At 39.9% G+C, this 16,288-nt stretch overlaps 2 protein-coding genes across 4 annotated transcripts in view; one reads left to right on the top strand and one right to left on the bottom strand.

Annotated features, from left to right (window-relative positions):
* LOC129725657 (grpE protein homolog, mitochondrial) overlaps window positions 1-13,395 on the top strand; it is a 151,284-nt gene extending 137,889 nt beyond the window's left edge. For both annotated transcript variants that reach the window (XM_055681714.1, XM_055681713.1), the window contains one exon: window positions 12,942-13,395. In XM_055681714.1, the coding sequence (XP_055537689.1) occupies window positions 12,942-13,049 (108 nt within the window). In that variant the 3' untranslated portion in view covers window positions 13,050-13,395. The remainder of the gene's footprint in view (window positions 1-12,941) is intronic.
* LOC129725655 (putative pre-mRNA-splicing factor ATP-dependent RNA helicase PRP1) overlaps window positions 13,172-16,288 on the bottom strand; it is a 56,038-nt gene continuing 52,921 nt past the window's right edge. Inside the window, exons 7-8 of one of the 2 annotated variants that reach the window (XM_055681710.1) lie at window positions 13,572-13,734; window positions 13,172-13,510 (exon numbers count right to left, since the gene is read on the bottom strand). In XM_055681710.1, coding sequence (XP_055537685.1) covers window positions 13,383-13,510; window positions 13,572-13,734 — 291 coding nt within the window. In that variant the 3' untranslated portion in view covers window positions 13,172-13,382. Of the gene's footprint in view, window positions 13,511-13,571; window positions 13,735-16,288 lie in introns of those variants that run through there. The other variant, XR_008728135.1, reaches the window with a different exon arrangement.

Genomic DNA, 16,288 nt, shown 5'->3' with positions numbered 1-16,288 from the left:
GATAGACTCGCCGTAAACCTCCAGCGTTATGTCGTCTGCAAAGCCGACGATCACAACCCCTACAGGGAACTTGAGTTTCAACACTCCGTCATGCATGACATTCCACAACACCGGGCCCAGGATAGAACCTTGCGGAACTCCTGCGGTAATTGGGACGCACTTCTGACCCTCCTCCGTGTCGTAAACAAGTACTCGATTCTGGAAATAATTTTCCAGAATCTTGTACAGCGACACCGGTACATGGATGCTCCTGAGCGCGAGCGCTATGGAGTCCCAACTGGCACTATTGAACGCATTCTTCACGTCGAGCGTGACGATTGCGCAGTAGCGTAATCCCCTTCTCTTGCGCTGGATTGCTACCTCCGCCGTCTTGATGACGGAAGAGATTGCGTCCAGCGTGGACCTGCCCTTCCGGAAGCCGAACTGGTTACTTGCCAGACCGTGTACACCCTCCGTGTACCTCACCAGTCTGTTGAGGATGATCCTCTCAAGCACCTTGCCCGCGGTGTCCAGCAGGCAGATAGGCCTATATGCCGATGGGTCCCCTGGCGGTTTGCCAGCCTTCGGCAATAAGACCAGTCTCTGCCGCTTCCACCTGTCCGGAAAGAGACAGTCATCCAGGCACCTCTGCATGACTGTCCTGAACAGCCCGGGGGCCGTTTTTATCGCCAGCCTGATCGCCAGGTTAGGGATACCATCCGGTCCCGGTGCCTTGCTCACCTTTAGGGATTTGGCGATCACGATGAGTTCCTCATTCGTAACCCTTGCCTCCTCCCCTGCCTCGACACGGCTGTCGTCGCTCACGGATTGGATGCCCGGCAGGTTGGCCGACCATCTCTGGTCTATGTCTGAGATACTGGAACGTCGGACGTGAGACTCGACCGCCGGAGGCCAAGGACTTGGCTCGTGGCGTGGAAAGAGTCTCTCGATGATACGCTCCAGCATCGCTGGTGATCGCTCTGCAGGCGCCAGCGCGCCTTTAGTCTTGGCCATTACGATCCTGTAGGCGTCACCCCACGTATTTGTATTGGCACTCGCACATAGCCTATCGAAGCAGGCCCTCTTGCTGGCCTTTATCGCACTCTTTAGCATCGATCTTGCCGAACTGAATGCTGCGCGGCGCTCTGTCCTCTCTTCTTCGTTTCGCGCACGCTGCATCCTCCGTCTTGCACGGAGGCACGCACTGCGAAGGTCGGCTATCGCGTCCGTCCACTAGTAAACCGGTGGCTTTCCATTCCTAGGTTGGCGAGTCCTAGGCATGGTGGCGTCGCACGCTCGCGATAGCATAGCAACTAGTTGGTCAGCAGTCGGGCGGAGCCAACTGCCTCCCTCGCGCTCCCTCCTCATTGCCTCTTCGAATACCTCGGCATCAAAATGCGATGTCTTCCACCCGCGAACGGTCGGAGTGTTGGCTCTACCCGTCGCTTGCCGCCTCTCGTTGTTGTCTACACTGTAACAGACCGCCTGGTGGTCGCTATTAGTGTAGCCATCGTCTACCCTCCAGTTCTTGATCAGTCCTGGGCTGGAGAACGTCACGTCGCTGATCGACTCCGCACCATTTCTGTTAAATGTACTTTTGTTCCCAACGTTGGCCAGATCAAGGTTGAGCTTTGCAAAGGCCCCCAACAGGATCTGGCCCCTCTGGTTCGTGGAGCGACTTCCCCACTCAACAGCCCAAGCGTTGAAGTCGCCATCAACGGCGTTAGGCCCGTTAGCTCCATGGATAGGAGGTCGACCATCTGGGTGAACCTTTCGGTAGACCAACGTGGCGGAGCATAGAAACTGCAGTAGAACACTCCGTTCACCTTAGCAACTACGTACCCTTCTTCTGAGGTTGAGACAACCTCCTGAACCGGGAACTTGCTCGTCGTACATATGGCCGCCAAACTGGACTTATCCGCAACCCAGTTACCGTTTCCGGGAGGGATGCGGTAGGGATCCGATATGACGGCGATGTCCGACAACGACTCAGTGGCTGCTTGGTGTAGCAGCTGCTGAGCCGCGAAGCAATGGTTCAGGTTCAGTTGCGTCACCCTTACGCCCGTGGTTTCGCAGCCGGCTTACCGGCTGGGCACCTGGGGCCTCCCATAAAGTGTTTGACGTCCCGTTTCCCGGAACATACCATGCACTTGGGAGACTCCCCACAGTCCTTTGCTTTATGGCCTGCACCTTCACATCGCCTGCACAGCTGGCTCCTATCGGGCCCCTTGCAGGTCCAGGACTTATGTCCGCCCTCGAAGCACCGGAAGCAAATGTCTGGTTGCTGAAGTATGCCCAGAGGACATACAGACCAGCCGACCTTCAACTTGCCCTCTTTCAGGGCCAGGTTAGCGTCCGCCGACGGTAGTCGGAAGGTAGCTATCTGGGTCCCCGCCGGACCTTTGCGGAGGCGGATTGACTCCTTAGCCACCTCCACCCCGCACTTTGCTTTTAGGGCTTCTGCAATGTCGCACCCCTCAGTGATTTCGTCCAGGTTTTTAAGCTGGAGAGTCACTTCTGAGGTGAGTGCCCGCACTTGCACCTCCTTCCCTAGGACCTTTTCAGCTACCGTTTTGTAGGTAGCCCCCTTGTTCTTGGCGTCCTTCCGGAGCTCAAGTATCATCTCGCCAGTGCGAGATCGGCGGATACTCCGCACATCCGCCCCCAGATCCTTGAGCTGGGTTTCCCCCCTCATCTTCTTCGAGACTTCTGAGTACTTCGACCCATCCGTCTTGAGTATGAGGGCATCTCCCCTACTCCGCGCCTTTTTGACCTTTTTTGGTCCTCTGGCCGCTCCGCCATCATGTCGCGTCGCACCTTCCCGACGCTTCCTACCCTCTACGGTAGTCCAGTCCGCGGTGGACCTTGAACCGGTTGGCATGTGTTCCCGTGGGAGTAGCACGACCAATCGTTTCTTGGTGTTCCCGGGGGCTTAGCGACCTGCCCCGTGGAGCAGACCGACGCGAACGGGGGGGGCGTCTGTCTGCACTTCTTTAGATGCAGTCGCCCTCCCGGTCCTGGCCGCTTTCTCGGCCGCCTTCACCCGAGCTACGATTTCTTCGTGCTCCTTTCTGGCTTCATCAATGGTGCTCCGAAGCAGGAGGAGGCTCTGCTTCAGGTCGCCAGCGATGTTTCGCCTGTTCGCCAAGAACTCGATTATGGCATCGAGTTGTTCAGACAGCGCCGCCACTCTTGGCCGCGTGTCCATACACCTTTCGACGGCCTTGACTAGCAAGGGACTGTCTACCGAGATGTCTGGTGTGGACACCGACGGATTCGCCGTTTTTCCACCTCCAGACTTCGCCGCATCCGTCTCAGCCTTCTTCTGCGGAGACCGCTGGATGCCACCTCTTGTAAAGGGATTTTGTAATCCCTCCGCACTCGTCTCTTTCGTTTTGAATGTGTTCATCTTGATGTTAAATGGGTCCCCCTTCCAGCCGCTATCCTTGTCCATGGTGGAGTAGTCGCCTATGTGGTCCCATGGTGGTCTATGCCGAAGCAGTGAGGTCATGGCTAGGGTAAGCAGTCATAGCGCCTTATGAGCAACTATGACTCCACCGACCGGCGCAAGTCAGGAACAACCATCTGATCCTACTCCTGCCTGATTCCCCTGTGGGTGTGTACGTGTGTATGTGCACCTTTTTTTCGCACTCACTTGTCTCAGAGATGGTCTGACCGATTCTTTCTATCTTGGTGTCAAATGAAGGGTCTATTTGCCGCTTAGGTTTCTATTGACTTTCATTGTAATCAAACTTTTAGTTTTGGCGCTGCGCAGGGATCGGGTGCTACTCATTTTTTTGCGTACAAAGCACACGCCGTTGGGAGACTGCACATAAATTTCTAAAGAGACGAGTAAGAGCAGTTCGGATTGCACTGTACATTTCGTTTCCAAAGAGACAAGTAAGTGCAGGTAGCATGTCACAACCAGCGTTGCCAGGTATCCAGATTTAGCTGGATTATCCAGATTTTTGAACATGTATCCAGATAGACAGCTTTGATGTTCAATTATCCAGATTTTTCATGAATGATCCAGATTTTATCCAGATTTTATTTTCCCTGTTCCGTAAAAAGGTCATCACTTCAATTTTGGCGCGAAATTTTGCAATTTTGTCACCTCAAATTTTACGTACCCCAAGACTTTTATCCGAAAAATTAACCTTTCACCCCATGAAATGACTGCCAGATTTTTTCCAGATTTTTATTTTGCCTCTTCCAGATTTTAAAAAAAACGACCTGGCAACGCTGGTCACAACACACTTTATCCGTCTCTTTCCGGAGATGTCTCTTACTCAGGGATCGGGTGCTACTCATTTTTTTTACGAGTAGAATGCACGATGTTGGGAGACTGCACATCAATTTCCAAAGAGACGAGTAAAAGCAGTTCGGATCCCTTTTGTGTCGTTCAGGAGACCTCACAGAATTTACCCCAGTATAGTGCAGAAAGACGTACCGTGACTGCGGGTAATTCTGCGCAGCACATTTTCCCGCGCACTCAGCTTATAAAACTGTTTGCTACAGTAAATTTTACTAAAACATACCTAATCTCTGTACTATTATAGCAGACTATGCTATGCACATGGTAAAGCACACAAATCAACTGTGTTTTAGTAAAATTTACTGTTGAAAAATAGTTTTTTAAGATGAGTGGGCTGAAAACGTGCTGCGCAGAATTACCCGCAGTCACGGTAGTTTCTACCTCAGAAAATTTCTTGGGCTTTGTGTGCCTCTTTTTGAAAGAGTTTTGATCACAGCTAGTGATGCCACATATTCAGATTAATCTGTAGTTATACAGATTTTATTTTTCGACATTTTCACGCATAACGATTATCTGTGTTGTATGAGGATGCGGATCACACCTCTTCAATAAGTGAAAAATGAACCGTACAACGCATATTATTGTTTTGAAAGGTATGCTTCTATGTTGAACAACAGATTGAAAAAAATTGATCTTACAACACTAAATGAAGGCACAGCTTAATGCTTTTAAAGTTGAATAGCACCTAAACATAAAGAGGCGTCAAAGAACATCTTGTACAGTAGACTTTACAATTTAATTTAGCTAACAACAAAACCCATGTTTATCACATATTTAGGAGAGGAAATTGTTCCTTTTCTAGGAGCTTCTTATTCTCTATAATTCGACGTTTTAAAGATATCATTGATTACGGACTTTTTTGATATTCCAACGAAACCAACAAAATTAAGCTAGCTTTACATTTCTTGTGCAGTAGTTAAATGTATTTAAAAATGTGAGTGGCAACCCTGATTATGCCTGTGCTGTGTGAAAATTTTGCCCGTTTGCGGCTGCCTGCTGACTCGTAGGGGGAATAGGGGCATAATGGGCTCCTAATTCGGTTGCTGATTTAAGCATGGAAAACGACAAAAATTTAAGGGCTGTCTTCCGTGCAAAACTTGAATTAACTATTTATAAATAAAGGTACACTATTCACAAATTGAAAAGTTTATCGTATGATGGTGAAAAACACAAATTAGATTCATGCTTATAAAACTAGCAATCAGTCGATGTGTGGGGCACAATGAGCTTCCCACTGGGGCATAATGAGCACTCTTATAGAACATATCTGTGTAGAAGTACAACTAATGGGCCAACGTTTGTCGCGAGATGCCATGATACTTGGCGGCTTGTTTCGTAAATGTCCCGTCGCGCCTTATGGTGGCCAATTCTGCCAGCAGTCCCGTTTTCTGACCGATTCGGCTTCAAAGATTTTCTAATATATGATCGCACCATCACTGTAAACAAACACTGACTATGGAAACAGAACAAGTCTCACAAGTCTACTGAGATGAATTTCAGGTAAATTTATGTGACAACACACCTTGTCTTATTTCACCCCGACTATAGGTGACCATTTCGCTCCTATCGGATTAGTTAAAGTTAATATGAGATTTTAACACTAATTATAGCTTAAAATCAAAATAACAATGATGGTGAAATTTGGGGTACGACCCATACGTCATATTGATGTGTCTACATACTTGATTGAGCCACGACCGTATAAGCTTATTTTGTAGTGCGCAATAATAATAATTTTTCCAACATCCGGGAACCAAGCAGATTTTTTCAGTATATTTTCATGTTTTAAACAGACAAATCACTTTTGTTCTACATCAAGATATACTGTAGTAACTACGGAACAGTTCCACATACCACATTGTATTAAAAAATGCGTAGTTTCGCATATAAGAGGGGTGCCCATTTCACCCCGTGTGCTCATTATGCCCCTCATCCCCCTACACAGATTTTAATGCAACATTCGTAGCAAGTTTCGAACGCTTTCATTGCACATAATTGCACAGAGACATCTCCGGAAAGAGACGGATAAAGAGTGCTGTGACATGCGAACTGCACTTACTTGTCTCTTTGGAAACGAAATGTACAGTGCAATCCGAACTGCTCTTACTCGTCTCTTTAGAAATTATTGTGCAGTCTCCCAACGGCGTGTGCTTTGCACGCAAAAAAATGAGTAGCACCCGATCTCTGACTCTCAAGTATAAAATCTCTCTCTCCTTCGTCTCTTACTCCTTCCAAATATTGGAGACGTGCACAAAAATCTGCGAGACGCACGAAGATTTTTTGCACAGCTCTGAGTAGTTAGACGATCCGTGGCGCTGCGTCAAAATGTGAAAATCGCTCTTATATCTCAGAAGCTATGAAAATAATTGAATTCGAATTAATGGGCTTTTAAACCCTTCAACAATGAATTTCATAATGTTTAAACATGTGGTTTGAAAGTTATAGAAGGAATCGTAACCCGCAGACTGTTTAAAACTATAGCTACGATCAAAATAGGTGGCCTCGACATCATTTAAATTTGATATTGTACCAAAAAGGGCCGAATGTCGTTTATCACTCGACTCAGTTCGTCGAGCTGAGCTTTTTCTGTATATGTGTGTGTATGTGTGTGTGTAACGTCATCCCAATCTCACTCGATTTTCTCAGAGATGGTTGGACCGATTTCAATGAAATTAATTGCAAATGAAAGGTCTAGTCGCCCTTTAAAACCCTATTGAATTTTGTTGTAATCTGATTTCTAGTTCAGAGGTTATGTATCAAAATGTAAAAATCACGAAACATCAATATCTCAGAAACTACACAACCGATTTGTACAAAATTAGTTTCAAATGAACAGGCTACCCAAAAAACCCTAAACTTTTGAATTTTATGAAGATTAAACATGTGGTTCAGAAGTTATGGAAAGAAACGTGGTCTGGAGACTATTTAATTTCACTCATGTTCCCAGAGATGGCTGGACCGATTTTCATAAAATCAGTGTCATATGGAAGGACTTGTTGCCCCATAAGACCCTATTGATTTTTTTTGCAAACGGATTATTACTTTGGCTGTTATGTTTAAAAATGTGAAATCCAGCTATGAATACTACAAGGTATACAGCCCTAGGGTTGTATGAAATGGTGACGTGGGACTAAACACTGTAATTAGGGGATTTTTTGTTACAAAATATACAGAGTCTGCAGACAGAATCAATGTGTTTATTTTCAGCCTCCCCTGGAAATCAATTTTTGGAATATATTCAACAACACTCGAAGAAATATCATTCATATTTGGCGATATTATGCCTTTAGTATTTTTTTTTGTGCAAAAAAATATGTATTTAACAAGGCACAAGCATATCGTGCTTGTTGAAGAAGCACCAAGAATTTCTCATAATGCGTCAAAGTCAGAATTATCTCTATATCCTCAAAAACCAAATCCAATAATGCTTACGTTATCATAATGAATGGTTTTGTCTTATTTAACTCTAACTAAATCAAATCTATAGTATGGATATTACTTTCAAAATAATATGGAAGCCCTTACAAAGGTTCATCAATTGGAAAACATAAGAAAATATTTTGAACAAAATTCCTAACAAGTTCCAGCAAAAAATCGTAGAAATCCACAATTACATTTTTATTTTTTGCTTGACATTTTTTTCATTTGCCTGCAACTACATTCGCTGTATTACGAAGACAGGAAATATACGTTTATTATGGTAAAGCTTAGAATAATAATATATCATCTAACAATTTTGAAATATAAAAAGAGATTCTGTACGAATCTTACTAAATAAACTAAAAAATCACAAGCATTCGCAGGTTCTTACTCTTCTATAAATGTATATATTTAGGAATTTACTCTTTCGATACTATCCGGTCACGATTATTTAGTGAATATCGAAGATAAAATTTAAAATATATCCGTTGCAAAAATTCACAATTCTTGTTGAGTAATTCATGGCAATCATATTTATGAAATAATCTTTCAATCACCATCAACAGCAGCATTGTAGTTTTTCCTCAATTGCATACGAATAGAAATGTACGAACAAAAGTGTACCACTGCAATACGAATAGTACTGCTGCAGTACGAATAGAAGAGTACCAATGCAATCATAGACGACGAGAGACCTGCGGTTCTATACTCCACTGGTACTGTTGCTTTTACTGGCATGTTTTCTTTCAAGACATCAGTTTTTATTAGGTTCTACAGTATCTAACACGCAGGTTTAGAGATTGTTCAAGGATGGGTATTGTTTCAAACTTTTAGGAAAACTTTTACCTTCGAGACATCATATTAGTCTAAGCTCATGGAAGCAAAAATAAATTGACCTATTGGGACGGGGAGACTCTGTCAATTTTTATTTCGAAATTGATACAGGGAATATCACAGGGAACGGATGGTGTCCATTCACGTCGTCTGTGCTAGGAATGCTCGCATGTAATTGGTTCATTATTCGCGTAAATTTGTTATTGAAATTATTATCAATTTTACCGCTTAGCAATGAAATTAGAGTGATAATCAACACATTACAAAATTGTTATACATTTTATCTATCCAACAACATATTGGTTATTGTTATCCATCATGTGGTTATGCTGTTATTAGCGTTTGAAATCTGACGCAACATTTGCCCGTTTCATTTCCAATTTTACAGAATGCATCCCAGTATAGTAAACAAAGACGTGTCCCACGTCAATATGAAAAGAAACATATTCCGAAGACTACTTGGACTCACTCACTTTTCTCAGAGATGGTTGAACCGATTTCCACAAAATTAGTGTCAAATGAAAGGTTTAGCTGCCTCATAACACCCTATTGAATTTTGCTGTAATCGAACTGTAACTTCGTCTGTAATGTATCGAAATGTGAAAATCACGAAACTTCATTATCTTAGAAACTACACAACCGATTTGAACAATATTGATATCAGATGAACGGGCTAGTTAAGGGTTAACTGATGAGTTATGATTGAACACGTGGTTTCAAAGTTTGACTGCCCTATACGTTCTCTTTTCATTTGATTGTAATCAAACTTAGGCAACCGTTATGTATTAAATTGTTAGAACAACGAAAGTCTATTATCTCAAGTATTACACGACTTATTTGAACATAACTAGTGTCATACAAACGAGTCATCTCTCAAACTTACAAATAACAAACTTCATAATTTGATATGCTGTTCAAAAGTTTGAAGTGAATATAACTCTATTGGATTTAAGCATTCATGTAAATCTATTTTTACAAATAATAAGTTTGAATGAGAAAGGCTGAGTCTGACCGCTAGGTGGATTAATTTAGGTTTTTTTGCTCACAAAGCAAAAGCAATCTGCAAACGGGCTATTGTTAGCCGGAGTTTGATGGTATGAATTTGCTGCTAGTATTCAATCAGTTTAGCGAATTTCATGATCATAAATTGAAAAGGGCTGAATGTTTTTCATATAGTTTTAAATTTGCAGAAAGCGATAAAGTTTGACATACAGTCATCCCAGTATTATGGGCCAACCAGTATTATGGGCCAGTACACATTGTATTGGTTTCTAACGTATGTCAATAACTTGTAATAGTCAAATTTAAGTTTGGGAAACGTTATTCACGTTAACGTAACTTAAATTTGACTATTAAAAGTTATTGAAATATGTTAGAAACCAATGCAAAGTGTAGACTGGCCCATAATACTGGGATGACTGTAATCTAAATTTCATAAAGATTTGTTCATTGTTTTCTTGTTTAACACTTTTAACAATTTTTTTTTTTTGGCTGATGCACAGTGGCACAGTGGGGAATCGCTGGCCACCAGCCAAAAAAAAATTTTTTCGTTAGCTGTTTTATAATATTTTTCTTTTATTGCTATAACATTCAAGTGTCTAAATCCAAAATTGGGCGCAATATCATGAAATCTGAATTTTCTATGACTTTTCAAAGCTTGGCGAACTGACGTTTTTTGTCTTTTTTTTTTGAAAAAAAGTACATTACTTTGAAACGCTTTGTAGCTTCAATGATAGCTTGGATTTTTTTTGACGTCAAAGAAAAAGTTGTTGTAAATATTGTGCAAAACAAACCCTTTTCATTAGATATTGTAAAATTTGGTCATAATAGGCCTGACACTAGAAAAAAATTTAAAAAACGTGTTTTTTTTTGTAGAAAAGTAGCTTAAAAGTTTAGTTGCCGCAGTTTGCCACGGTTGTGACTACATTCAAAATTTAGGTAAAAACGTAAGCTTTCAAATGCATACTGTCCGCTGCTGCGCAAAACTGCGCAAATTTCCACTTTAGTGAAAAAAGCGATAGCAGTTTTTTTCATTTTTTTTCAGGTTGAAATTTCATCCAGGATTAATTTTATACATAACCATTATACCCCATTAATGGAAATTTATGATATCGAACTCAATCCGTGAGAATAAAATAAAAATTTGGGCAAAAATTACACAATTTATCAATTAAAAATTATAAAATAAGTGTAAATGAAAAAATAGTAAACAAATCTTTATGAAACTTTTAATTATGTCAAACTTTATCGCTTTCTGCAAATTTAAAACAATATCAAAAACATTCAGCCCTTTTCAATTTATGATCATGAAATTCGCTAAACTGATTGAAGTGTTGAATACTAGCAGCAAATTCATACCATCAAACTCCAGCTAACAATAGTCCGTTTGAAGATTGCTTTCGCTTCGCACTCGTTGCATACAAAAGTAAAGCACACATTTTGTATTACGAGAAAAAAACAAAGAACAGTCGTCGCCCTCCGCATCTTTTCGTATTCATTTAGAACGTTGTGTCATTCCAGTGTCTTGGTTTTCAAATTCATAAATTAGTTGAATTTTATTATGGAGCCATCAACTTCAGCGGCACCACCTAATTCAATGTCTAGTAAGTTGTCAATTCATGGTGTTATAAATGTATTTAAATGTCCTCTTCAACCATAGAAACCGGATTAGGAAGATAACATATATATGAAACAATAAAACATCGAAAATTACTAGAAGAAATGAAAATTGCAGCGAAAGACATTTTTCCTGCTGATAAGTATAATGAACTTAAAATTCTCTGGAAATAATTCAACACGAGATTTAAGCGATCACAGCGGAAGATGATAATGCTGATGATGATTTTTTCAATTTGTAATAAGTTTGTATTACTTATGTTGTTTTAGTTTATTCGAATATATATATATATATATATATATATATATATATATATATATATATATATATATATATATATATATATATATATATATATATATATATATATATATATATATATATATATATATATATATATATATATATATATATATATATATATATATATATATATATATATATATATATATATATATATATATATATATATATATATATATATATATATATATATATATATATATATATATATATATATATATATATATATATATATATATATATATATATATATATATATATATATATATATATATATATATATATATATATATATATATATATATATATATATATATATATATATATATATATATATATATATATATATATATATATATATATATATATCGGCAAAATTTGTTTAGTTCATGGGGTTGTCCATAAATTACGTATTTTTGTATTTTTTCAATGGGAAGGACGCCCGGTGGCACTACTTGTGGTCAAAGATCATATAATTCTATAAAAAAGGAAAAAAATGCCAAAAAAATATTGAAAATTGGATTTCGTGCTTTATGGACGGCCCCAAACAAAAAAAATTGATGCCAAATTCGTGTTCAGCGCCCCAAAATTATGTAAATACCAAGTTTTTGTCGCATTTATCGACACTTTTTTTGCTTGGCCAGCCTTTGTATGGAGTCGCCCCACTGTGCTGTGGGGTGGCGCGATAGCTTTTATGCTGATCACAGTGTTTACACTATTTAATGTCGTTTTCGTTTTCGCGGTGTAGCTACACTCAAACGACACTTTGGCACCGTAAATGTTTTATTTGACTTTTCGGACTACCCTTTTCTGTCTCTGACTACACTTTTTCTGTCCCTGACGAGACCCGAAAAAAGCAGAGTGTACTGTAGGAAGTTACCAACACATTCACACGTATGTGTCAAAACTGGTTTGTTTTGGTTCTCGTTCCACGTGGTAAAGTGTCAGGTAAATTTTTCAGCACATTTGTGAGATAGACATATGAAATGGAAACGAGACAAAATGACGAATGCGATAATGACCAGAACAAAACGAATTGACAGCTATCCCATTATTACGCATACCAATGCAACGACACTGAAAATGTTTTATTTGAAGCTGCAAAGTATAGTCCGGAAAAGTGCAGCTACACCGCGAAAACGAAAACGACATAAGTTTATGTTATTGTGTTGCGTGTTTTTTTCGCTTCTCATAGAAGGGCCGTATCCACCACAGACATAAAATAAAAACAAAAGTTTGTAACGGCCTCTATAGCAAATTACTCTTGTGTGAAAAAAAACGCGGCCACAGAAAATACTCAGTTTACTAAATCGAATACGTATACAAAGTGTTACCCAAATGAAAGATGGTTAAAATTGGACGACAGGTCGTTTGGTATAAATTTGCTCAAATTTCTGTTATGTGTTGACAACCAATAACATTTTTTTAGCAATTGAATCATTTTCTAAAAGAGAACTCTGTGTAATTTTTCAGGAAGTGGAGAATGCAGAACCAAACACAATTGTAGTGGTGAGTAAAATTGGATACAAGCTGCATGAGCGGTGCATACGACCTGCGCTGGTAGGAGTAGCGAAAGGATAAATCAAACAGAAAATATATTGCGACTAAAACAACTTTGTTATCACGATTTGTATATTGAAAAGGGCAATAATATATTTCACAATAATTTAGTTAAAAAGGGGGTTCATCTTAATAATAAGAAATTATTTTGCATTAAACTGATACCTTTATTCTCAACAGTAATTTACGTATTTTAAGCATATATGTATATCCATCCAGTGTATGCAGTATTTTTGTTGAAAGAAACGGCTTGAAATATAATTTCTGAGAAATTCGGATCATCTAAATACAAAATTAACCAGAATGAGAAAAAAAGGTACAACAGGGTAAAATAAAGCTTTTCTAGAAACTATGTTAGAAACCCTGCTGATACTGCTTTGATTCAAGTTTAGCCCCTATCACTTCCAACTGTCGTTTTGCCTCACATTCTGGAAAATTGTTCATGTCGTAGTATTGTGGTGCAATGAGGAGTAACCATTCCGCTAAAAAACAATTTTGTAAGTTTGTAAATTATGACCTTATTATAATAAATGTAACACTTACGTTTAACATCCGTAACCGTACGAATGTAATTTTTAGTGGTTAACACAAATTCGTTGTACATAACCCAATTTGGCCTATGGCCCAGACAAGTAGATGGATGCAACTGAACTATTTGATTATCTTTTATGGTGACGTAGTGTTTCGTTTGCTCCAAGTATGCTACCTGAAAGGAATCAACTTATTATAGTACTATCACTTTAGTCGGGAAGACTCTTAACTCATTCAACCAAGGTTGCATATTAAATTTTGAGGTACAGTCATACCTCGATATAAGGCAACTTTATTTTTATTTTCGTTACGTTATATCGAGTTACGTTATATCGAAGCAAAAAAAAATTTTTTTTGACGTTGACTAACGTCTATATCGAAGTTAGGCCCCTGAATTTGAAAATCTAGTAATTCAACCAGGGAAAACCAGGGAAAAGTGGTCAGGTTTTGAGCGCTAATTTTGCAGACATCTATAAGCAGGTTTTCGAGGTTTTGGCATCAATCGATCAGAAATTTTTTTACGGTTAATTTTATGTAACAAAAACGAGCTATTTTTTGAGATACACTATTGAAAAATTGGTAATCAATCTCGATTGTCCAAATCATACCGCGCAGCCAATCACTACCTCTCTTCCCAAGCACAGTCGACACTAACGGATACAATCGATCTGACTTTGTTGTTATTGTTGTTGTCACTTTCTGTTTCCGATGTTTATGCTGCTGCTAGCGGAAAAAAACCTTGCAAATATGCATCTTTTTGTTGGTGTTATTTTACGACAGCGGCCGGCGCCCCATCATTTTAATTCCAAAACCGCACCAGTGACATGCGGACGCTAGGTGATAGCAGCTGAAAGGAGGAAAGACAAGAGTACCGGTCATCTCGTGCCGGTTTCACCCGTAATGCTGGTGGTTTTAGTAGTAAATGGCTACTGCAAAACACTTAAACGGCTGGAATTCTGGACGGACTAAACAGAAAACAACAATATAATTGGCAACTGGCACCTTTTGGTGCCTCGAAATTTGGGTACAGAAGCGGCTAATTGAATTTTCTGTTTTACCAAATGCTGCTGCTAGCGGAAAAAACCTTGCAAAAATGCATGTTTGTGCTGGTGTTAATATTACGACAGCGGCCGGCTCAGCTTTCAAGAAACATTTGTCTCTACCATTTCATCATCTATGTAGCCCCTTCTTCTTTCTAATTATCTGACGAAGCCTTGGTATAAAACGTATCGTTCGAACATTTCACTCCATCAGTTTCATTACCAAACCGTACCGGTTACTTACGGACGCTATCTTGAAAGAATTCTGGACGGACTAACCAGAAAACAAGGATATGTTCGGCAACTGGCACCTTTTGGTGCCTCGAAATTGTGTAATAGAAGCGGCTAATTGAATTTTCTGTTTTACAAAATGCTGCTGCTGGCGGATAAAACCTTGCAAATATGCATCTTTTTGTTGGTGTTAATTTTACGACAGCGGCCGGCGCCCCATCATTTTCATTCCAAAACCGCACCAGTGACATGTGGACGCTAGGTGTTAGCAGCTGTAAGGAGGAAAGACAAAAGAGTACCGGTCATCTCGTGCCGGTTTCACCCGTTATGCTGGTGGCTGTTAGTAATAAATGGCACTGCAAAATACTAAAACGGCTGGAATTCTGGACGGACTACCAGTAAACGAGAATAATCGGCAACTGGTACCTTTTGGTGCCTCGAAATTTTGTTACAGAAGCGGCTAATTGAATTTTCTGTTTTACTTAATGCTGCTGCTAGCGGAAAAAACCTTGCAAAAATGCATGTTTGTGTTGGTGTTAATGTAACGACAGCGGCCGGCGCAGCTTTCAAGAAACATTTGTCTCTACCATTTCATCATCTATGTAGCCCCTCCTTCTTTCTAATTATCTGATGAAGCCTTGGAATAAAACGTATCGTTCGAACATTTCACCCCATCAGTTTCATTGCTAAACCGTACCGGTTACATACGGACGCTATCTTGAAAGAATTCTGGACGGACTAACCAAAAACAAGGATATATTCGGCAACTGGCCCCTTATGGTGCCTCGAAGTTTTATAATAGAAGCGGTTAATTGAATTTTCTGTTTTACAAAATGCTGTTGCTAGCGGAAAAAACCTTGCATAAATGCATGTTTGTGCTGGTGTTAATATTACGACAGCAGCCGGCGCAGCTTTCAAGAAAAATTTCTCCTTACCATTCCATCATCTACTTAGCTCCTCCTTCTTTCTTATTATCTGACGAAGCCTTGGTATAAAACGTACCGTTCGAACATTTCACCCCATCATTTTGATTCCAAAACCGCACCAGTGACATACGTACGATACGAATTTTTGTAATAAAGGTTTACAGCTATAGTAATTTGCTAGCAGCTTCGTCTAGTGCTAAAACGAATATATTGAGAACCTTCACAATGTCTCGACACATGAACATGATCTATAAGCGCAATTCTCGGAATACATCGAATTTGTTAATTCTAATGTTTGTCTTGTCATTTCAAACTACGAACAAATGCTTTTCTAATTCGAATACCTGGGAAGCGGGGATGCCAAAATAAATAAGGTTTCATCCATATATGTCATTTATATTATTTATTAATTATTGTTCAAAGCGCTCTAATGTCAGCAAATAAGCACTGTCTTTAATACCACCCTCCTACTATTGTAAATACATGAAGTTATATGCTGGGCTGGAGCTAACCTAGCATGAGCTTTATCTAT

This window comes from Wyeomyia smithii, chromosome 2 (genome assembly GCF_029784165.1).
Source record: "Wyeomyia smithii strain HCP4-BCI-WySm-NY-G18 chromosome 2, ASM2978416v1, whole genome shotgun sequence".
NCBI classification, from domain to species: domain Eukaryota; kingdom Metazoa; phylum Arthropoda; class Insecta; order Diptera; family Culicidae; genus Wyeomyia; species Wyeomyia smithii.
The sequence above is the reverse complement of the archived record's forward strand: the minus strand, read 5'-3'. Positions and strand labels throughout refer to the sequence as shown.